General features: G+C 32.7%; 1 protein-coding gene across 3 annotated transcripts in view; it reads left to right on the top strand.

The window, feature by feature from the left end:
• The first annotated feature begins 9,378 nt into the window (after positions 1 to 9,378).
• LOC118202364 (sodium-dependent glucose transporter 1A-like) overlaps positions 9,379 to 24,024 on the top strand; it is an 83,071-nt gene continuing 68,425 nt past the window's right edge. The window contains exons 1-2 of one of the 3 annotated variants that reach the window (XM_085809036.1): positions 9,379 to 9,395; positions 18,409 to 18,491. In XM_085809036.1, the coding sequence (XP_085665162.1) occupies positions 18,454 to 18,491 (38 nt within the window). In that variant the 5' untranslated portion in view covers positions 9,379 to 9,395; positions 18,409 to 18,453. Of the gene's footprint in view, positions 9,396 to 18,408; positions 18,492 to 23,358; positions 23,490 to 24,024 lie in introns of those variants that run through there. The other 2 variants (XM_035374526.1, XM_035374524.2) reach the window with 2 other exon arrangements.

Below are 24,024 nucleotides of genomic sequence, written 5' to 3'. Positions count from 1 at the left end.
AGAAGGCAAGATTCTCCTGGACGGCCGAAGCTAACACTGCTTTTGAAAAATTAAAACAAGCATTAACACAAGCCAATAAAAACCCCAGTCGCCCTTTAAAAGGGGGAGTATATGAGGTATTTCTCCCGCCTTCTTAGTGTGCCTTCGTGGTGTGGTGGTCTGCAGGCTCGACGCGTGTTCGCGTGTTCGAGAGATCCGTAGTTCGAGTCACGGCGAAGGCATTGCTCATTTTTCATCTTTGTTGCTTTAAAAATTGCTATTGTTGTTGCTATTTTTCATCTTGCCTGCTTCGAAAATACCTAATGTCTCTACAAAGTTACCAATAGTTTATCCAAGATTGCTTTTCATTTGTTATGCCTCTATTGTAACCGTGTCTTTCGGGAATTAAATCTTTTCTTTTCGGGCACTCGCATAAGTTTTTCCTCTCAATTTTCAGACGATAATATAAGTACAGAAAAAGAGGGAAAATACTCGAATAAATATACTATTGACAAATATTAGAATTTCACTCAATATGAAGGGGCATATAAACACCTCAGGTGCTGAAAGGAGTTTTGAGACGGTCTCTTCACAAAAATAATTTTCAACCAATGTTCAGTACGAGCGAACCCATTTACAGACGGAACTAACAGAAGTTCAGTGAAACTGAACTCTAAAGAAAAAATTTAGTGAAGTGGATATCCCCGAATTTTACGAATATTTACCTGCTTGTTTCTCAAAATGCCAAAAAAATTTGCATCGTAGGGGATTTCCATATTCAGCAGTACGTATCATCGGGAACAACTTTCCTCACTTGCGAAAAAGTCCCCAGCGAGATCCAGATTAACATTCATCCGATTTTTTTTTTGCTGAAAATCGCTATTGCGTATAGCAGCTTAATTTCAGACATCACAGAGCTGATTCAAGGAAAAAGATGCCTGGTATCAGGTAAGGAACACTAGGTATCCATCCACTACTAGGATTTCCTTCAGAAAAAAAGATGTCAGTTATCAGGTAAGGAACACTAGGTATCCAACTATTACTAGGATTTCTTTATTTTCCTTCTAATTTTTAAATAAGCTCAGTATTAGGTAAGGTTTCATGTATTTGTGTATTTTTTAAATACATCAGTAAGCATGAAAACGATATTTCTCCTTGCGTCCCGCATTATTATACACTGATGAGTGTTTGCCCGCTTCAAGTGTTGAGTTTGACATGCCTGCTCTAGACCCTACCAAATTCAGATATTTTAGATACATTAATTTATGAGATTAAATTACGTTCATTTTTATACATTTAATTAAAAATACAAGGTCAGTCCTAGTTCTATTAATGAAATAACGTATTGCTTCCCATCGCAGACGAAAAGAAAAAACCGCTCAAAAATAGCCTCTCTTTTGTTCTTACTAAGTTATATATCTTGTTCCTCTTTCAGCTATAAATTTAAGCTGAATGGAACATCATGTATTTTAATTTCCGGTGATTTATTTTAAATAAAATTACTGCAACGTTTAAATACTTCCATTAGGCACTTTTCCACTAGAGAACAATCGACCATTTTTTAATTTAATTTCTTTTATTTTGTTACACATACTTTATTGAGCGATTTCCTGTCAATGTTCATCATCATTCCATGGCTAGTGTTTTTCTCTATTTTTCTTTCATACTCTAAGCTTAATTATCCATCTTCATTTGACGGCTGGTTAAGTTTCGGGTTTTCTGCTTAGTAAAGCAAGTTTTTAAATATTTTTTTTAACGACAGGTATTTAAGGTATTTAAGGTACGACAGGTAAACTTATTTTATGTATGTATACATTTGTCTGCGAGAATCGAGCTATTTTAGTAAAGCAAATTACTGCAGAGGCGTGGAGACTGCGCGTCGCCTAGAAGTTTCAAGAGGAGGGTAGAAATTATTGATTTTGGGGAGTGGAAAGCTTGCAGTTGAACGGTAGGAAAGCTGCTCGCTTTCCCCCATTCGTGGTAAAACAGAAGTGATATAACGTTAACTCACAAACGAAACGTTTGTTAAACAATTCCTCGCATGAGAACGAAGTCATTTCTGTACCGTACTCCATTTTCTATTTTTATTACTTTGAGAGGAAATATTATTTATCTTCAATTTTTATACAAAAAAAAAAAAAAAAAAAAACAATAAAAATCAGTGATTACTACATTTGTACAGTTTCACATTTGACTGTGTTACCTAAGAAATGAATTACTCACGCACACACACAAACGAAAAACAAAACTGCTAAGATGAAGAAACACTTCACTTTTTTTTAGATAATATAATTTCGTGACTCTAGAAAAGCTCCCTTTTTAAAAGATTTTTCATTTAATTTTTCAGAGCTTTTCGGCTAATAAAGGCCTTCGAAATGAGCATTTTTTTTCGCTGGTACTCGTTCATAAGTATTTATCTTTCATTTCTTTGTAGGGTTTATATTTATTTTAACTAACATTTATTTTAAGTTTAAACTATCTTTCCTGTCAAGCCTTACTTTCCCCTGGAACTGCCAATGCCAGAATATGTAAATTTGAGTAGAACGCGCAAGCATTCAAATTATCAGCGGAAGTAGTATGATTTAAATAGAAGGAAACGAGTTCGGTGAGAGAGTTATTCTTACTTAGCGAGCGCGGAGGTAGTTATCGAGAATTGAAGAACCCCGCGTTGCGGCCTATGTGCTTGGCGGGAAGTAGTTGCAATTGTTCCAGTGAGCTTCAAGTCTGCTGAATTAGCTGCGGTATTTGTAAAACGCGGTGAGTTGGTTATTTTAGAGAGCCTCGTAGTTAGAATATTGTCTTTACTTTCTTTTCAGGTTTTTATTTTTATTTGACTGCCTAGTGGGCACAGTCTGTAAGCGTCAAGAGGACGCTATTGTAATTTGTTACGTTGAATAAAAAGGGACTTAAACCCTTTATAAGACTCTGTGGTTTATACAAGCTTTCACAGTCACCTCTTGGTTGCGTGCAAGTTAGAGGCGCGCAACGTTATATCTTAATTTCCTCTTTTAATCGTATGTCCACTTCCTAAACATAAATTTTCCATTTTTTATTGAAAATTTTCTCTTTTTTATGTTAGCCTGAAAATTTTTTTCTTTCTTTTCTTTTTTTTAATACGACATTAACGTTAATATGGTGTCACAAATTCAATGTATCCTGAGGGTTAATTGCATATTTTATTTACTTCTTAAAAGTAACCTGAATATAGTCAGAAATTTAACGCTGTTTGCAGGAAAAGCTATGAATATAAAAAGATTTGAGGTTTTATTTTTTTACTTTAGTATTGTTTAAACTACTTCCAATCTCTTTTTCGAATTATTTCTTAGATTTTATTCGGTCACTCATATTTTTGTTGTTTTTCTGCTATAAATTCTTCTAGAAAATGAAAACACTGGTAAAAGAAATCTGAAAGCCCTACAATATGCATGAACAGAGAAGCCTCAGTACCTAAGCTTGGTTATTTTAACATGGCAAGGGCTATTTGTCTGAGTGAAGGGGTGTCTTCCAAGTGGGCTACACGTTAAACATGGAAAATATTACTAAAACTAACCATATAGTCAGGCCGTTCGCCTGGAATTGAACCCAGAACAAACTTCCAGTATTTAGTGCTCTTTGTCTATTTTATTAATATTAGGTTTGAAGAGGAGCTGGGGGTTAAAACTTGAGCTCAGTGGATCATTTAGCACTTTTAACAAAGCTGAGCAGTTCCTTCAGTTTTAATTTATTTCTTTCAAAAAATTTTCATTTTTTCGATTAAAAACAGAAAAAGGCGCGAAGGTACTTCAGTTTTTCTGAGTGTTTTGAAGTATTTTGAGTAGAAAGGATATAGAACTGCTGGCAGCTGCTCGAAAAGCGATGAATGTCAGTTTTCTTACCTCTGTGAAAACGTCAAGGTCACGTTCTCACAGTTCTGTTTTGGGACCGTTTGAGATTTGAACAGTAATTTATGCTTAAGCGTTTCCATACAAGAGCCGTAATAAATCCGGATATTTTTCCGAGCAGTGAGAATTAAAGGGAATAAAAATATCGCCTAACTAAAAAGAGATGAGAAAAAAAGAAGTTCAAATCGCACAAGAAAATATACATCACATGAGAATACGTACTACATTTCACTAAAAAATTCAGTCGCAATTTGAAAACATAATATCAGTTTAAAAACATTTCTATGATAACTTTAGCAGTCTTTATTCACTTATCTATTTATTTAACTCTTTTTGATTTTAATTGTGCAATAATATCCTGAAAACATTTCGCTACATGCATCAAAAATGACTGCAAATTCTTGCAACAGATAAATTACTGACGCTGTGTTGACACTAAAGTATTTGTAAAAATTTGTGAGCAAACATTGAATTACGTAAGGCTCGTCTTACAGCAGAAAAATTGCTTAATTAAATTGTTTTCATGGGTAACATTCTCATCGATCTAAATAAATTATTTATTAGATACTTCATTGGTTTACTTTGAAAGATTTCACCCCATACATATTTTAAAGTGAATAATAAAATAATCATTCTTTTGCCTGCTTTGAGTTTCTCTTAGCCCAAAGATTTCCATTCTTTACCTTGCATTGACCCCTTTTAAAGAAATGATTTTTCCCATCGATCCCTTATATTGTTCTATATAATTTGCAGCATAAAACATAATCATAATGCAAATAATTGCACATAAATCACTTAAAGATAAGAATTAGATTAAAAATATGAACAAGTTTTAAGAAATGGTTTCATGACATTTATGTTTAATTATTTTTCGGATTATTATTTTTAATTTTACAAATATAAACAAGCTTTCGGGAACAAGATTATAGATTCTAATTGCATAAATGTTCAATTTTAGTTAATGTATTGGCTATGCTTTACTGATGCAGTTTTCTTAATATTTGGCACACAACTGCTAAATTTAGTTTTTAAATCATCTCATTTAAAAATATTCAACCTTGATTTTTTGTTTGTTTGTTTGTTTGTTTGTTTGTTTGTTTCCCATTCTAGTTTTGCGTTTGTTTAAATGTATTTTTTTGGTGTTCTTGTTTTTATTTTTTTCATATTGCACTTATATAAAAAATATACAAAAATGATCTCCTATGAAATATAAATTGAAAGTCAGACAATAGATGTGTACTACTGCAGAAATTAATAATTGCAATTTGTAAATAATTAAACTGGAATTTTTAATTAAAATGCAAAACTAAAGACTAAAATAAGAGAATTATTGTGATTCCATAGAAAGATCCCGACTTATCAAAGGGAACTGGAACCTCTTCATACAACCACCAACAATTCATGAGGAGCGCGTTTCACATTTCGCATTTTTGAACAAAATCTCCACTTAAATTAAAAAATTTCAATCAATTTTATAAAATCCAAATTTAAATCTTAAAGAAACTCAGAAATGTAAAGTTCTGTATGATTTAAATTGATTAGTCGGGATCTTCCTAAGGAAATCAGCAATATTTTTTTGTTTTATTCTTTAGTTCCGCATTTTAATTAACAATTCTAGTTTAATTATTTACAAATTGCAATCACTAATTTCCACAATAGTACACATTTACTACCTAAATGTCACTTCATATTTCATATGAGATAATTTTTCATTTATGTACTCATGGAGATCCATTGAATTTATCTAACAGTTAATTTTTATTTTAAAGTGACTTTCCTTTGGTTCTCATTTTCACCCACGCTTTCTGGTCAGAATGTTAATAAGCTAACGTGCGTGCATTCAAATCAGGTAGAAAGAAGTAGTATTTAAAGAACAGAAAACAAGACAGACAGACTACCAGAGACGGGCTCCTGCACTAGCAATTTGACCTTTCAGGAATCAGCATCCATACCATCCAAGCGAGTGCAGTCCCACGGTCCTCACCAGGTCACAAAGGCACTGGAAACCTGGCCTACCCTGGCCGCAACATAAACAAATGATGGTGGATCTCCGTCTGAAATGTCAGTCGCCCCGAGAGAAAGAGGCTCCCAGACCCAGCCGCTCGAGGCAGCCACACACGATTAAAAATGCCTCAACCTCCGGAGGCCATCACAACCCCTCGGTCAGTCCACGAGGACTTAAAATGTCACACAAAGTCTGGGGTTAAAAATATCAACGCTTAAAATACAAAGTCAGCGCGCAAAGTTAGACATCGACTGTCCCCCAGCCCTGACCAAGGGGAACCCAATTCCTCAAGGAAAACCTGCGATATCTAACAATGTCCGTCCCCACAGCCAAGGGACAGACAAGACAGTACCATTACGGTGCCTGCCCAGCCTGAACCTACCAACGAATAAATGACGGATCTAATCACGGTGTGAAGACAGTTTATTTACCCCAAAAGTCGAAGCTGTCTAGATATGTGTTTAGCCAGTACACTTGGGATGGTGAGTCCCAATCGACCCCCAGGGATGGTTATCCGAATATAGTCAGTCCAGGCGAACCTTGTTGCCTGTGAGGCCACGAGGAGGCCTATGCCGGATTAGGACAGTGAGAGGCTATGCGGTGCGCATCACTGCCCCGTAGCTATATCCACTCTCAGAAGATCCAGGACAAACCCTGGGTCTCCTCCCATTAAACGGTCGGTTCTGGGAAATCTGATCCTTCCCAACCTCGAGGAAGCACAACTACTCCCGCCAGTATTTAAAGGAATTTTGGAAGGTGAATTTAGAGCGTGTTATGCCTGCTTGAAGGCCACGTTGTTACTTTGATTTACTAGCGATTTGATTCTGGGGCCTTCAATGCTTCTATACATTGGGCTTGTTTCCACCGGCTTCTACGAGTCAGAGCCTTCCTGCGCGTTTAAATTACGTTATTAGCCATTAGGATAGTTTAATTACATTTTATTTTGAGTTCAAGTTAAACCAGAAGGGTTGGCTTTGCGTATGCCCGAATGGGGCCATTTGTGAAAAAATATTGAGTGAATAAAGGGTTCTTTAATTAAGATAAAATAACATGCCGAACAAGTATTCATTTAGATGTCAAACAACAAAAATCAGCGTTATATTTGCTAATTTTTACAGGACTAGTTTCGATGGTTTTACCGAACCATCATCCTGTGCTGCCAAAGCGCAAATGAACGAGATAAGATATAGTGATTAGATAAAATAAGATAAGAATGGCTAATCAGGAGTTAAGCTACTGGCGCCATCTATTTCTGAAACAAGAACTAAAACATAATTTCCGTAAAGGCTGAAGGCAAAGATGGATTGCAATTAGGGTCGTTATTTAGGAAAGAAATATTTTTTAGACGTCTCACATTCAAAAAAATATTTCTGTTCTAGTTAATGAACCTAATTGCAATCCATCTTTGTCTTCCGCCTTCAGGGAAATTGTGTTTCAGTTCTCATTTCATCAATAGATAAATTTAGTAGAATGTATCGAAATGAGGTAACCCAGAAGTATTAAATTTAATTCTTAAAATTGTTTTTTAAAAGGAACTTGAATGTAAATCATGAAAAAAAATTTAAGGGAACTTGAATTTACATTATGAATAACAAAAATTCCAACTTTGTAAAAGAAAATTTAATAAACCAAGTAATTATCGTCATTGATCGGAAATTAGTTGACTTTTCGAGGGGAACAAACAAACTCCCATTCAATGAACAATAATTAATAAATGGCAAGGTGTTTCGTCTTTTACTCAAGTAAGAATGAAGATTCCAAACTGGCAAATTTAGATAAGTCCAAAATTGTAGTTCCGTAAAGTTATTGGATTTTTAGAAAATTTGAGACATTAAAGCCAAATTAGAGTACCAAAGAACTCATTCTGAATGTATCATTTTCGCTAAGACAATAGATTCTTTAGAAATTTTGAGTGAATAGCCAAATTATGTTGTAAAAATTACATGATACTTGACAACGCAACTACTTATCAATTAGCAAACAATACAGAAACATCTATAATTAACAAAATTAAAACTTTTCATAAAAACTAAATACATCTTTAAATCCAAAATACAACAGATTTACTAACCTATATGTTCTTCTCAAATTCCATAAAACACCATTAACATTCAAATTATAGCAAATGGAACTAATAACTACAAGAAAAATGTAGACTATTATTTTGCCCTTCAGCTTAAAAATTTTTTAAAAATTATTTTTAACGATTGTAACACTAATCATATTGATGGATCATCCAAAATAACAATCCTGTCATTAATGCCATTCAGACTATCGACATACAAAACATTAACTGCTATGACTTTGAAAACTTACATACCTCACTTCCTTTAGAAGAAATCTATACTAGTCTACTAAATCTGCCTAAACTCGTCCTTGCTATGCTCACGATTATGAACTTGAGTAAATAGAAAACCTACCTAAAATGCACCATTTTCATAACTACATTAAATTTCAAAGTCAACTTTTTAAGCAAGTCAGAAGACTTCCAATGGGCGCACATTCAAGTACTTCCGTCTATAATCTCTTTTTATTTGTCAAAGAATTTACTTTCCGAAAAATTTTACAACAACAAGAATTAAATTACTACACGCACATTTACAGATTTATCTTACTTACGCACACTTACAGATCTTATTACATTTAATAATTTTAATAAGACTGAAAACTCCGAGATTTATCCAGAATGCCTTACACTTAATAAAATTAATCATTCGCAAAATATCATCGACTATCTTGATCTTCAAATAATTAACTACCATAAATTTTACTGTTTGACAAAACAAGAAGCTTCAATTTCAATATTAACAAATTAATAAATTGGACTTCCAACATCTCCAAAAAGTTATTGGTAATACTATCTTAAATCAAATACAACGTATTAAAACTATTTGCACAGATACAATAAAGCAAATATGCTCCTTATTAAAATTCTCAAAAAAAATCTAATCGGTTTATTAACCATTGTCTTAAAAGAGCAGGCGTTAAATACTCTCTCTAAATCATTTAACTTATAGGGATATGAAAATTTGTTCCTAAACCTGAAAAGGCGGTATAAGTTTGATGATTATCAGTTGGAGGATTTGTACATAGTGCAGTTACAAAATTGTATATAATGTAAAATATCATTGTTTTCAGACTTTTCTTATGCTGTTACTAAAAACATGAGCCTATTTCATACTCTGTAGTCTGCTAAATAGTTCGTTAGCAATGAAAATTACTATATTTCTCTTTTCTTTCTCGTTACGCCATGACAATTATCCAGAAATTAATTAATTTCTATTCACTAGTTAGTATATTCAAAATTTAACAGACACCTTTTTCACTCACATGAAAACTCCGCAACAACCTTCCTCACACATATCACGTCCCTCCCACGTACCAAAAATAGCTTCTCAAAGGTTCACCGCCTGTAATAATACAAAGCATCCCCACTGCTGATGAGGGAATTTCGGATAGTATGGCCTACAACACCTCTTCTGAGTAAGAAACAGGTGTAAACACATTATCGACATCCCACTAGAAAGAACGTAAGTTAATTAATTCATATTCTGGCCATTTGTATTTTTCATGTACATTTCACATTGTACATTTCATTATATCTTATTATTTATATTTTAATTTTTCAACTTTTATTTCATTTGTTTTGCAAAGACAGCATAGTTTATTATGTTTCTTGTGTTTCTTATGTTTCTCGTGTTTATTTCAATTACTTTGAGTTCTATTTCATAAATCCAGTTTAGATTACTACACTTTATTATTTTTATAAAAATAGTTTTGAATTAACACGCATGAAAGCGAGGATGTCGGGGGACACTTTACTCAAGTATCATGTAATTTTTACTGCATAATTTGGCTATTCACTCAAAGTTTCTGAAGAATTTATTGTCTTACCGAAAATGCTATTGTACATTCAGAGTGAGTTCTTTGGTACTCTAATTTGGCTTTAATGTCTCAAGTTTTTTAAAAATCCAATAACTTTACGGAACTACAATTTTGGCCTTAACTAAATTTGCCAGCTTGGGATCTTCATTCTTACTTGAGTAAAAGAAGAAACACCTTCGCATTTATTAATTATTGTTCATTGAACGGGAGTTTGTTTGTTCCTCTTGAAAAGTCAACTAATTTCCGATCAATGACGATAATTGCTTGGTTTATTAAATTTTCTTTTTCAAAGTTTGAATTTTGTTATTCATGATTTAAATTCAAATACGTTTCAAAATCTTTTTTATGATTTAAATTCAAGTCCCCTTAAATTTTTTTTTCCAGGATTTACATTCAAGTTCCTTATAAAACACAATTTTAGGAATTAAATTTCATACTTCTGGGTTACCTCATTTCGATACATTCTACTAAATTTATATTAGAAGATAATATAATCAATATTTCTTTAGTAAATGAATTATTATTATCTTACTTTGTAGCTATTACGCAAGTATTAGAAAAATTTGTTTTCGATTTAAATGAATTTCAGTTCATTCAATATATATAGAGAGAGAGAGAAAGAGAGAGAGAGAGACAAAAAATAAGAAATTTAGAACCCAATTCACAGTCACGAAAGAAATTAAATTCAATAAAAAAAATTTTAAATATATTAAATATTCTTAGTGTATTTTCCCCCTTATGTTTATTTTATACAATTTCTTCCTTACTACATGATACGACTTTACATCAATAAACAATTAGTTAAGAGTTTCATTAATATTATTTTATAACCAATGGGATATAAAAATTATTATGCTGATCTATTATTATGCCGCATAAATTAATTATACTGATCCATTGCCAGTGTATATTCTGTTATCGACCCCTTGATCATCACTGACCACTTTTAAAACTTCATCAACGGCCAGAGGATTCATACTGATTCCGCTAGGAACCTCTGTTCTTAGCCTATTACTCGTCAGAGTTATGCTTGAGCAGCACCTCATGTGATTATAAGTCAAGTGAGAAATTCCGGAGCTATTTCTTCTAATTTAGTAGTTTTATGGTAGTTAATTTCTGAATTATACGTACAAATTCTAAAAATATTACTAATTTTACTGTATTTTTATTAATTTTACTATATCTAAAATATTACTAATTTCATTTCTTTTTTATGCGTTTTGATAATAGCTTATTCATAATCATTGGGATGTTTACTCTTTATATTGTTATCGTAACTGCAAAAATTTCCAATATAAACACGAAAACTTTCACGATTTCACGAGATTTTGCCTGACAGAAAGTAGCATAATGACGACGAGCGTAGAATAAAAACAACAGATATGGGTTTCTGAAAAGTGAAACGACCGTTTAGAGAGAATAACAGAAGACGAACAGGAAATGAAACAAAAGACAACACTTTAAAGGAAAGAAAAACTGTTTATTACGGACAAAAGTAAACAAATGTTCTACATGGTCACAGTTGCTGTTAATAGTACGCTTCACCGTCAACAGTTGAGACAACAGTAGTACGAAACACGTTAACTTGGATATTTAGTGCTTTCATCATGATGCTTTACTTTAAAACACTCAGTGTATTTGAATTATTATGCAGATTAGATACTTCTAGAGTCAAAGACTCATCGGTGTTAAATCAATGGAAAATAGAAGTTATGCAGATGGAGAATGGCATGAGATGACGCTATCGCCATCATGATCTTGAGGAAAAAAGCAATGAGACAGAGTTCTGCATCCCTATGACAGTTTGCCAAACATTATGTGTCTATAATTCAGGTATAATAGTATATTATGTGATATTATATATTCAAGTATATTATGTGATATTATATATTCATAATATACCTGAATATATAATACTCAAATATTATATATTCATGTATATTATGTCTCTTTAATTCAGGTATAATCACTGATGCATAGCTTGTGGTCTCGGATGTTGCAGAACCTCTAGCTGAGCGTTTTTCGAAAAAGCACAGTGCAAAAGGGGGTGATCAATCCCCGTTCGCGTAATGGCAAACCGCACATTGAGTTAAACAGTGTTAAACGAATGTCGCATACTGCGCATGCTCAGAAAAGAATTTGGCGTAATAACTATGTTGGCGCGATTTGAAAAGAAGATAAATACGGTATATGTACCGCCATCTGATTGTAAACAAATCTGGCGTTTAAAACTTCGTAGAGTATAATGTAAATGTAAATTAATTACTGTGTTAAAATACTATTTTTTGCTGTACTGCTCAAACAACTAGAAAGCTGAAATTATTGCGAAGTTATGTGAAGCAGTGTTTGCATTCAAAATGTAAGATATAATACTTCTGAAATTCTGCACATTCCTTTGGAACTGTACAAATTTTCTTTCAGAAAAAGACTGAAATTTAGGATATATTAGTTGAAAATTTATTCATTATACTTTTAAGCAATAAAAACAATTCAGGATTTACCATACGTTCCATTCGTACATACATAAAGAAACAATGAGGAATTTAACAAGTGCTTGCAAATAACACTGAAGAACTTTTACAAATCTTTAATGCTAGTTATTAAATTCTTCGAAATGAGAAAATAAAAGCGCGAATATACGCTAACAAACTAAGCGAGATACTCCAGTTTACAATTACTGAATTATAACATGTAAACAAATTACATTTAAATAACGAATTATTACGAACATATTTTAACAAATATTAAATGCACTGTTATTGACAAATTAAAATGAAACATATATTAGAAAAATAAGCAAGTGCAATCGTTAAAATAACTAATAAGCAAAGTTCCACAATATTGCAATTTTAAACATCACTCGAACACACTCGACAGCCATGGAGATCACGAATAAGCTAACGTAGGGTTGCTTAGTCGCCAATATTTCTCCCCGCGCCAAAGGTACACAATCAAGCATGCGCAGTAAGGGAAATTCGCTTAACACTGTTCAACTCAATGTGCGGTCTGCCATTACGCTCCCCGTTCCGATCCATTTTGGCATCGTGCGAAAGTTAAGTCGTACCAATAAACACAGTTCCTCGTCTTCGTCGGTCCTTAGATTTCGTAATGGAAAGTTAACGGCTTCTACATACCAGCTTTGAAATATGAATCGTTTTATAAGAGTCGAGATCTTTATAGGGTATCGCACTTTACCACAAAAACAAATATATTCATCTTTAGACACAAATATGACAGAGTGAAGCTATACGCTGGATAATGCTATCACGCTGATAATAATAATGCTATTACGCTGGATATTAAACTAAGTCTCCGTTTAGACAGCATGAAAACTGATAAACAAGAAAAACTTTTAGTTAGCTTAACTAAGCAAAAAAACATCTGCGATTTACAGAAAAAAATTCTTATCTGCAGTTTTTCTCATTCTGGCTTAAAAAACTGAAAACTGACTTTTATTGTTATTTCTAGCCAACGCTACTAGTTTAAAATGCTGCACAGCAGTTAAAATTTCAAACACAATATTTATACAGTTAAACTGAACCATTGCAAAACCTAAATTAGACGTAAAAAATGTAACTGCAAAATATTACGGAATTTCCTCAAATATTTCTCTACCCGACAAAAAAATTAATTAATTGAGAGTATTATAAAATTGTCGATTTGCTGCTCAATATATTCTCTATTGATCCTCGAGGTTTGTACGGGAAAACTCTTGCGAGATAACATTACATCATTTCATCATTGATACATTTTCTGTATAAAACTGGACACCATCATCAAATATTGTATTTGTGCGTTAAGTCAACGAACAAACCTCAAGGTCATCAACTGAGCGACAAAATTTCGTAACCTAAATGGTACTCCAAAGAATATGGATGGTTGGGAACTTTGAGACTTTATTTCTTTTCGCGGATATCGCCTGCACGCAAAGGCCCTTTGTCTTAACAGAGTCAAAGCTTACAATGTAACATAAACACGATCAGCAGACATCAATATTATTTTTCTATTTATTGCAGCTTTCAGTTGCCTAATGATAAAAGAAATACTTCACAAAAGAAGAGACACACTTTCTAAACTGATGATAATCGTCAGCTGAACTTCTGCAATAATTAAATTAATGCAAAAATATTTTGATTTTTGTTGCTTTTTCTTAATAAATTTTACTTTCTTGTTCTCATTAGGAAAGAAAGGTATTTTATAGATTTTTATTTACATGTATTCATTTCTTGAATAACTAACAGTGACATATGTAGCCTAATAAGAAAGTTACTTTCAATACTCATTAGTAAAATACAGTGAGGCAGCTAAAAATAAATGCATTTCTACTTAATGATTTTTGAAATCATATACAAATATACTTGTTTGTCAACTCATATACAAATATACTTTTCCACGCAGATTATTTCAGTTTTACTATAGCATTGAAATAGAATTTAATCCTTTAGCATTTTGTGCTGCTAAAAACCAACCTTTATTAACGTTTTGCCGTCTTCATTATTTTTCGTTTAAACTTCTTCATTGTTTTTCTTCGAATCGAAAACAAAGTGTTTCATAGCCAGAAAATATGGGCTCACATAAATTTTCTTCGAATATTTTACGTAGTTACACAAGACATGTAATTATAAAATCTAGCTTTGACCAGAAATCCAAATGAAGCTTTCTTGAATTAGCCGCTACATCGCCCACACTTGCAATACTGCAGTCGACCTTTCTTCTTCGATTAATGTAGTAGCTTTTAGGATATACAGTGGTTGGACAAAAATATGGAAACACCTTGTGAAATGCATGTTTGAAAAGAAAGATTGATTTTAATGAAATATGTAGGTGCGCTGGCGTTTTAGACTACTGACGCCACCTATACAACTTCGTAAATGTGCTAAACAGTTCAGTTGTTGTCGGAGTACTGTTATGTGAGGCTGTCATTGCATTATGTCAGAGTTAACAGACTTCGAACGTGGGCAAATTGTTGGAGCACGTATGGTAGGTGCTTCCGTAAGCAAGGTAGCCGAGGTGTTTAGTGTTTCAAGAGGTACTGTATCGAAGATTTATTCCGCATATTTGAAAAGTGGAAAACATCATCTGCTAAATCACAGCGCGGACGAAAGTGTGTCCTGAGTGATCGTGACAGATGATCATTAAGGGCAATTGTGACGAAAAATAAGAAGATCACAGCTGCAAAAGTTACTGCTGAAATGAATGTTGTGTTACCGAACCCTGTGAGTACCAAAACAATTAGAAGGGAGCTTCATAAACAGGGAATTGCTGGCCGTGCTGCAATTGAGAAGCCACTCATCAGTGATGCTAATGCCCGTAACAGGAAAAGGTGGTGTTTAAGTCATAAAGCCTGGACTATAGAGCAGTGGAAGCGAGTAATATGGTCTGACGAGTCTTCTTTCACATTGTTTCCCACTTCTGGCCGAGTTTACGTCTGGAGAACGCCATCTCAAGCCTATAATACAGACTGCTTGTTGCCAAGAGTGAAACATGGCGGGGGTTCTGTTATGGTTTGGGCAGCCATATCGTGGTTCTCTGCTAGCCCCATGATAACTGTGTCAGGGCACATGACTGCCAAGACTTATGTGAACATTTTGGCCGATCAAGTTCATCGCATGGTACAAATTTTGTTCCCCGATGGTGATGGTGTCTTCCAAGACGACAAAGCCCCTGTTCACACAGCTCACATTGTGCAGGACTGGTTTTCTGAGCTCGAGGATGAGTTGTCCCATCTCCCCTGGCCACCACAGTCACCAGACCTGAATATTATCGAACCTTTGTGGTCTACATTGGAACGGAAAGTGCGTTCTCGTTATCCACCGCCAACATCGTTATCTGAACTTGCCACCGTTTTGCAGGAAGAATGGTATAATATTCCCTTGGCAAACATACAGGAACTGTATTTATCCATTCCGAGAAGACTGCAAGCTGTTTTGGATGCCAACGGGTTTCCTACACCATATTAAGCAAAGAAACATGTTTTTTTAAAGGTGTTTCCATATTTTTGTCCAACCCCTGTATCTTCTCCTGTACGATATTCGATACTATAAATCCATGGGAATTATTTTTAGATGGATGACATTTAAGATGGAATGAATATTGGGAATATTGGGACTGATGGATGACATTTAAGATGGAATGAATATTTTAGATGGATGACATTTAAAATGGAATGAATATTATAAGAATTATCTACCCTCTCACAAAAGAAATGAAATTTAGGTGATTTTGCAACAACACTCATTGCGGCTATTATACTCGTTAACCATTTTCCTTTAATAATTTTCCATCACGATAGTGAATGGAATGTTCACTTCAAAGTAAACTACGCTATTTCATATTCATGTAATAAGCTATTTATTAAATTATATTGATGCTTTATCCCCTCACATTCCTTTTTTCTAATTTATTCTCCCTCATAGTTTTTCGAAGAAAGCTTATATCTAGAAGTTAAAATTGACAAAGACTGCAGAAATGTATCATTACCCGTGGATGAACTGTATGTCATTTAGCCAATTCCCCCTTTTTTCAAAAAAAAAAAAAAAAAAAAAAAAAAAAAAAAGAACAAAGGAAAGAACGTTGCAGTTGTGTCACTAGCAATTAGTTGGAACTAACCTAGAAAAAATTGTATTTTTAGTTAGCCATCGCTGGAATTACGCAGTAATGTTTCATTTAATGTAGCATTTGTACCTAGTTATATCTGTCTGGTATCGAAGAGGAAGTATAAGAATTATCTACCCTCTCACAAAAGAAATGAAATTTAGGTGCAGCAGTGAATATCACAAAAGGTTGGTTCTCTGATGTTAAAACTTTTCAAAAAATTTAACGTTTTCAGATTTAAAAGATAACATAAATGTATTTACTAAATCCTTCTTAAGCATTATTTTTTGCATATAATTTCCCTGTGCTAATTAACTTTTGTTTTAAAAAGTAAATTGTGTTTTTACCACATTTCCTTCTTTGCAATCATCGCAGCACAAAAGTCATAATTTTAAACACAACGCTGAATTTATAAAGATTTTATCATCAAATCAGTTTAATTGTTTGCGAAACAGTAGATTACTCTCAGAATAATAATACAAAACAAGAAAACAGAAAAGATTTAACTCAGACTGCTCACTACCAGATTTACCACTTTAGAGACTATGATTAAAAGATGTATATTTAAAAGAATTTAAAGTTTCAATTTAAAATGATATTAGTGCTTCTCATAATAACAAAGCATGTAAAAATGGAATACATCTCATCCTGAAGCTTTATGATGGCAAATTAGCAAATGAAGACACTGGAATTTCTGTTCAATGAATTGAAAAATTAGACTAGATTTAATTCCAGCAATAGTTTAAGGACAAAATTAGTTGTAAAATTTTAAATCTAAAAGAACCTCAGACTTAAGAAAAAACACAAAGTGTACTGGCAAACATTTTGCTGCATTTGCAAAATCGATAAAAAATTCCAAACTAGCATATTATATACAAGAAACTAGCATATATACAAGAAAACTAGCATATTTTCATTATTTCTGTAATTCAATATTTAGAAAGTAACCAGAGAGCTATTGTCCAGAATGTATCCGAATTCTTAAAGAAAACAGATTCTAATAAAAAATACGCCAAAGATGGAGAAACTATTAAGGCAATGCTTTCAAAGAAGTCATGGAAAAGTCAGTTCATAAATTTTCTAAGTGTTACTTATGGCCCAATTTTTCAGTATCTGCAAATTCTAATTTTTTTCAATCATCGAACAGAAATTCCAGTGTGTGTCTTTATTTGCTAATTTGCCATCATAAAGCTTCAGGGTGAAATGCATTTCATTTTTGCATGCTTTGTTATTATGAGAAGCACTAATATAATTTTAAACTGAAACTTTAAATTATTTTAATTATACACCTTTTAATCATGGCCTCTAAACTGTTCTGCTTCAAATAATGTAGCCTTCTGTTTAATACTTTGATTGCAAAAGATTCTAACACAGATATTTAGCATATAACGGAAGTGTAATTTTTTTCTGGTAATTAAATTAAAAAACAGCTTAAACTGCAAATGATTTAATGTAAATAATATGAAAAGTATGAGCTCAGCGTTGATTTACCCAAAGTCTTCTTTATTGATTTGCCTAGTAAAATGAAACAGAGTTAATCTAGTAGCACAGAATTATCTCAAATATTCTTCTAACGTTGGTTCAAATTACGAAAGTGGAGACAGTTGTAAATATTTTTTGGTTCAGTAACTCAAATTGAAGAAACAATTAAGGAAAACATGATTTCTGTGATAGATATAGTATATCATATTCATCTTGTGTAAGGCGTTACCGATGAGGAAAAAGTAACATTTCAGGTAAATAATACAGGTTTTTGTTATTATCAAGTAAAAACTGTTTCAGAGGTATTAGTTTTTCAATAATTGGTTCAGGAAGTAACCCGATAGTATTATAAATTCGACTTACCATCCCAAATACTATTCATACTAAAAAATCATAATTATTATATTCTGGATCTTTCCGATAAATAAACATTAAAAAAATGTAGAGTAATTTTATTCATGATATTTTAAAAATTATTTGCATAATTTTAGATGCTGCAGAAAAACTTATTTCTTGAGCGAAAGAGAAAATGAGCTAACAATAACAAAGGCAATTTTTATTTTGTTTTTCATTTCATTTCAGGTCTAAACCTTAATTCCTTGTATTAGGATTTTCCGATTTGGCACAATGGAAGTTCCAGAATTAGAAAATTTCCTTGTTGAAGAGTAAGTCGGAATTTTTGTTACTTTTTCTAGTTAATGAAAACTACACAATCTATTTTTTATTTAATTGACGAATTTTGTGGACATTGAAAGCAAATGGTTTCATTTTTGACTAAACTATTTGTAGACTAATATACTGCTACATATGTATGTTATGACTAATTATATAAAAGATGCATGACACATTGATAATAAAATATCTTTTTCACATAATAAGTACTTAAAGGACTTAATACTGGAAGCATAAAAGCAGATTTTTGAGTAGCTTTTGTAAGGTTTCTTGGCTTGAAGACTGAATTTCCTCTCAAGGAAAGAGAAGCAGATTTTTAGCGGTATCTCCTTATCCTATATATCATCTACAGGGTGATTATAATTAAAGTGACCCTATTCAGACCCCTGTAGAACCCCTTCTGTCTATCGGATTTTGATGAAACTTGGTATATATGTTACATAGACTATGGGGAAAAGATTTCTGCAATTAAAAAAAAAATAGTTCAAATTTTGACCACCAGATGGCAATTTTCAAAAATTCCTTATTCAAATTAGTCAAACCTATAAAAAGACTTGAAGTCAGAACCAGAAAAATCATTCTGCGTGCCTTTGTTATCGTTAATCATGCCTTTACATAAGAAAGATCGAGCTTTACTGGTAAAACTGTTTTATCAGAACGGCAGCAATAGCTTAGCTGCATTGCATGAATATCATTGTTAAGAGCAAAAAGGGCCCATGTTGAACTATTTTTAATTGCAGAAATCGTTTCCCCATGGTCCATATAACATATATACCAAATTTCATCAAAATTCAATAAGTAAAACAGGTTCTAGAGGGGTCTGAATAGGGTCACTTTAATTTTAACCACGCTGTATATTAAGGTAGGACCCACCAGTGGTGCTACCAATATTTCAAGGCTTAGAAACCATGAAACTCTGGTAGATACGTCCGAAGTCCAATTGTCAGAGATGACATTGGTTAGGCAGTTCTTTTCACATGCAGAGTTTATAAGCCAGTTTCTCTAAACGCTTTTCAGATGCCGTCCATCTAGACAGATAGTCCCAAGTGCTTGGCCTAATTAATAAATCAACTAATCATCTTCTTAAAACAGCCCTCTACAAAGGCTTCTCCCCCCTTAGAAATAAGCCTTGAAAACTTTGGTACAATTTGAAAAATAATATGGGTATCTGACATTTCTAATTTTACATATTCATCAATAATATAACAAAATGAAGTACTAATAAAATCTACTACTTACTGAAAATACTTACTGAAAATAAATGTACAATTAATGAGAGAAAGGCGAATCTCGTTTGAGTCCGAGAATTTTCTGAAATGTAAATTTAACAATTTTTAAACTTGTCAGTTCTTCTTTTTCTAAATTCGAATAATGATATATAAGAAATAATATTTTTAAAAGAAAATTATTCTACTTACTTAATAATGAAAAATTGAGGATGCTATATTTTTAAATGTATTAATTTCCGCCAGTAATAAATACGAAAAGTAAATTAAATGCACATACTTTTCTCTATATGCATAGATATAATTTATGTTCTTTTTTATTTCAAATTGATCCCGGTGTTCCATTGCTATGATGCTATTTTATTATCAATTAAGGCATGTGGACGTTTGCATGTATGTAATAATAATAAAAAAAGAGACTTAATTATTCAAAATGGAGCCGTGAATATTTTACTCTGGACGTCGTATGTACCAGAGGTGCAAAACATATTTGAAGTAGTAATTCATTTCAGATGAAGTAGCGATGGTTTTAGTTTTTCCAAAATAGGAAATCAGAGTAATGATAACAATAACACCTACTACAAAATCTTAAAAAATATTCTAATTACTCATCAAGATAGAATTACTCAGCAAGCTAGAAATATAAACTAGATTTTAAAATAAGAAAAATATACATCTACGAGATTCAGAGATACATCCTCTCAGCTGCAGCCACACGAACTTTTTTTTTTTTTTTTCAAATCATCATGAATACTGCTGAAAGACTTTTCTGCAGAGCATATCCCTACTGCCGCAGAACTTGAATGCTGTTTGTGAAAGCAGTTTAATAAAAAGCTTAAAACTAAATTTGATTGGTGTGGTGAAAATTTGGATGTAATTGACCCATACCTAAAATTATAGCCTTGGCAGATAGTGTTTCAGATGTGATCATTTATTGGCCTATTTAATAATATTTTAAGATAAAATAGACTCAGTATTTTTATAGAAAATAATAAAGACGTTGAGGTACCCGTAATATTTATCTGGGTAGATAAAAGAGACATTGCGTGAAATGCGATGATTCAGGGTCCAAATAATGCCAGCTGAAGTTTGAACAACCACCAACTCTTATATTAAATGAAAGAATTACGGTGAAAAACTTCTTCAAATCTTGAAGAATAATGAGGATTATTTTTTATTTTATTACATATATATACATATATATATATATATATATATATATATATATATCTGACGTTTTTAGTAGTGTTGCTCAAAATTCACGAACTCTAGATTTTAGTCATCCAGTCAAATCCGGAACATTTCTAAATAATTTTCTGGAAGTTCTCGAGAGTTCAATACGAATTTTTTCATATGTATGTATTGCTTCCAAGCCATTGTGATTTAACTACCCGTAATAAAAAGTAAAAACTTAAATTTAAAAGATAAGGATGAGGGAGAGTCCAGTGTGACTACTTTAAAACTATCAACACAGTCCTGTTCGAAATGCTGCTTGCAATAAAACATTTTCTCCAAATAAATATGAAAATGTCTGTTAACTTTTTTCTTTTAAACGGAAATGAATATTTTTGAAGCCAAATTATGTCTCTTGAATCCTTTAAACTTTTATTCAAGTTTTTATTCTTTGTTAATTTGAATAAATATAAAAGTGATCCATGATCTGCATATGAAAATTTTCAGGTGCCTGAAAATATACAAAACGTTACTTGCGAATGAAATATCATTCCAGGAGCGCATCAAATTGGAATGCACAGATGATGAGTAATCATACTGTATCATTCTAGAATGACAAAAATCATGATAAGAAATTTAATAAGGTATATACAAAAAATCCAAGTTTGGGGAAATTTCTTCTCATGGGAAAAATCATCTGTTCGGTGGATGAACATTATTTTTGACGGATGGATCTTGGGAGAAAACCTTTTCACAGAGAAAACTTTCTGGAAGAAGTGGTAAAAGAGTAAAACAAGTCATGATAGATTCCGTATCCTATTACAACCAAATTCTTGAATTAACCATTAATAACCATGTGTACATATTTGTGCGGTTATTTAAATAATTCTTGATTAAGATACTGGAGAATTCAATGAAAAATAATGACTTACCGAACATGCTCTGAAATGTAGCTATCTCGGAATTTCGTTGAAGACTTGCACTGAAATATGTTGCCACTGTCTGTTTTCGCTTGAGACTTAGACACTCTGGTAAGAAGAATTGTGTATTTTTCAGCGCAATTTTTTTCATGTATTTAATATTTTCCCAACTTATAATTGTTCCCTAATTTTTCATGTATTTATATTTTTCCAGCTTATAACTGCTTCCTAATTTTTATGTATTTTACCACCCTTTCATTCATGGTTTGGACAGTTATCTGTCTACACTTGCTCAGATTCCCCTCACTGGTTTCTTTACATTCATCTACAGTTGGAGAGGGAGCTGTATAATCCCAAATGCAGGAATTTACTGTGTCTATTGTCACTTACATATTTATCAATCTCCAAGACATTTATTCAATTTTTAAACTGTATAGAACTAAGTTTCTTGAGAGACTCTTGAATATGAACTTCAATTACCCTCATCAATCTCCTTTCCTCTCCTTTCTTTATGTTCAAATAAACTAACTTCTTCAGTGCTAAATTTCTCCCCCCCCCATTGAATCTCCAGCTTTTAGTTTGATGAACAAAACTTCATTCGTTAGTCTTTTATATAGTCTCGTATTTGCCTACAAGTTTAGAAGATCCCATCCAGAAAAGAAACCCAGTATTTTATTTGATTGCTTATCTCGAATTTGCCTACAAGTTTAAAAGATCCCATTCATAAAAGAAACCCAGTATTTGATTGCTTATCTCGGATTTGCCTACAAGTTTAGAAGATTCCATCCAGAAAAGAAACCCAGTAATTACTGCTTATCGTACATATCAGCTGGTAAAGTAATTTTATCTGAAGCTGTCAGTATTTACTCAAAATAAATAAATAAATCACAAAATAAATTTGTGAAACAAATTATACTTTTTAAGTTTTCATTGTTTTCTTGAATCAAAGTCTAGGACACGAAAGAATATGAGATTTGGGCAAGTTCCTTTCTTAATAACATGTGGGAAAGAAGTGTGTCCCTTATTTTTCCTCAGATAGCGGTTATGTATAACTGCTTTTATTTGTTAGACATTTAACTTAAAATAGTTTTATCTTTTTGAGTAATTAAATTTCCTGGTATAGGATAAGCTTCTAAAAAATCACTATTTTCTGGCATAAAGAGGTTTTTGTTTGGTGAGGAAATACGGAATGACTTGCAAAAGTACTGATCTCTATTAATGCTGCGCGGTGTTTTTAAATCCCTAAACTCTCGGATTACTCCCGTTTAACTCTCCAGCCCGTTTGAGTTCTCAAAATACGAGGAATTAGAGGCTCCAGGCTCTTTTATTCCTCGTATCCTGGTGGTGAAATTCTGAATTTCGTATCTCGTAATCTAACCCCTTACGAAACGTCACTCGTTTAACAGATTCGACTCGCTAGCTGATCGAAGTCGGGGGAGTCTGTAAACGGCGAATACTGTGACTATATTTGATTTGCTTAGCTTGGTATCTCGGTATTGTTGGTCATTGATTTTTCAAGGCGCATGCGCTTGTCTGTGCTGAAATGGGCAGAGACAGGCGTTTCAGTCAGTTGTAGAGGCCGAGGATGAAGATTCGACGGTATACCTTAGCTGGACTTTGAAAGACTTTTAAGATTTGGGAGGCCATTTGGTATGTTCTGTGGTTTAGAAAGGTAAAATATTACAAATTTAATAGTTATTTTTAGTACCTTTTAAGTCAAAACTAAAGTCTAATTTACCTGTAGTTAATGGTTTTGCTTACATTCCGAAACTGAGTGCGAGTGGTTCTTGGGCATGTAATTAAGAGTGAAAAAGTTTTATGAGTAAAGATCGAAATGTTTGAATTATGAAAAATTTATGTACTAATATCTATCTTTAGCAGTATTTTGGTAATTCTTTTATCTCAATGAGCGCATCTGAGAACTTTAGAAGAGATGCAAAATGTATGCGGCAAATTCCTGCATTGCGTTGCTCACTCCTTCCCTCCTATCCGTCGGAAAGTTAACAAACTTGTGAAGTTTTGTAGTACTCTGAAAGTTTCACGCGCTCTTGGGACTCGATTGCACTTTAATTTTGAAAATATTAGACAGGCTGCTTTCAAGCTTTATTAAATGTAAATAAAAAAATGGATGGAGAGAGCCTGAAAGATGTGGATAACTTTGCTATTTACCCTTTTTTTTTCCTTCGTTATGTAGAAAAATATGTCAA

Source organism: Stegodyphus dumicola, chromosome X2, assembly GCF_044657685.1.
Source record: "Stegodyphus dumicola isolate Sdum_Otavi_A_Nest chromosome X2, ASM4465768v1".
NCBI lineage: Eukaryota > Metazoa > Arthropoda > Arachnida > Araneae > Eresidae > Stegodyphus > Stegodyphus dumicola.
The sequence above is the reverse complement of the archived record's forward strand: the minus strand, read 5'-3'. Positions and strand labels throughout refer to the sequence as shown.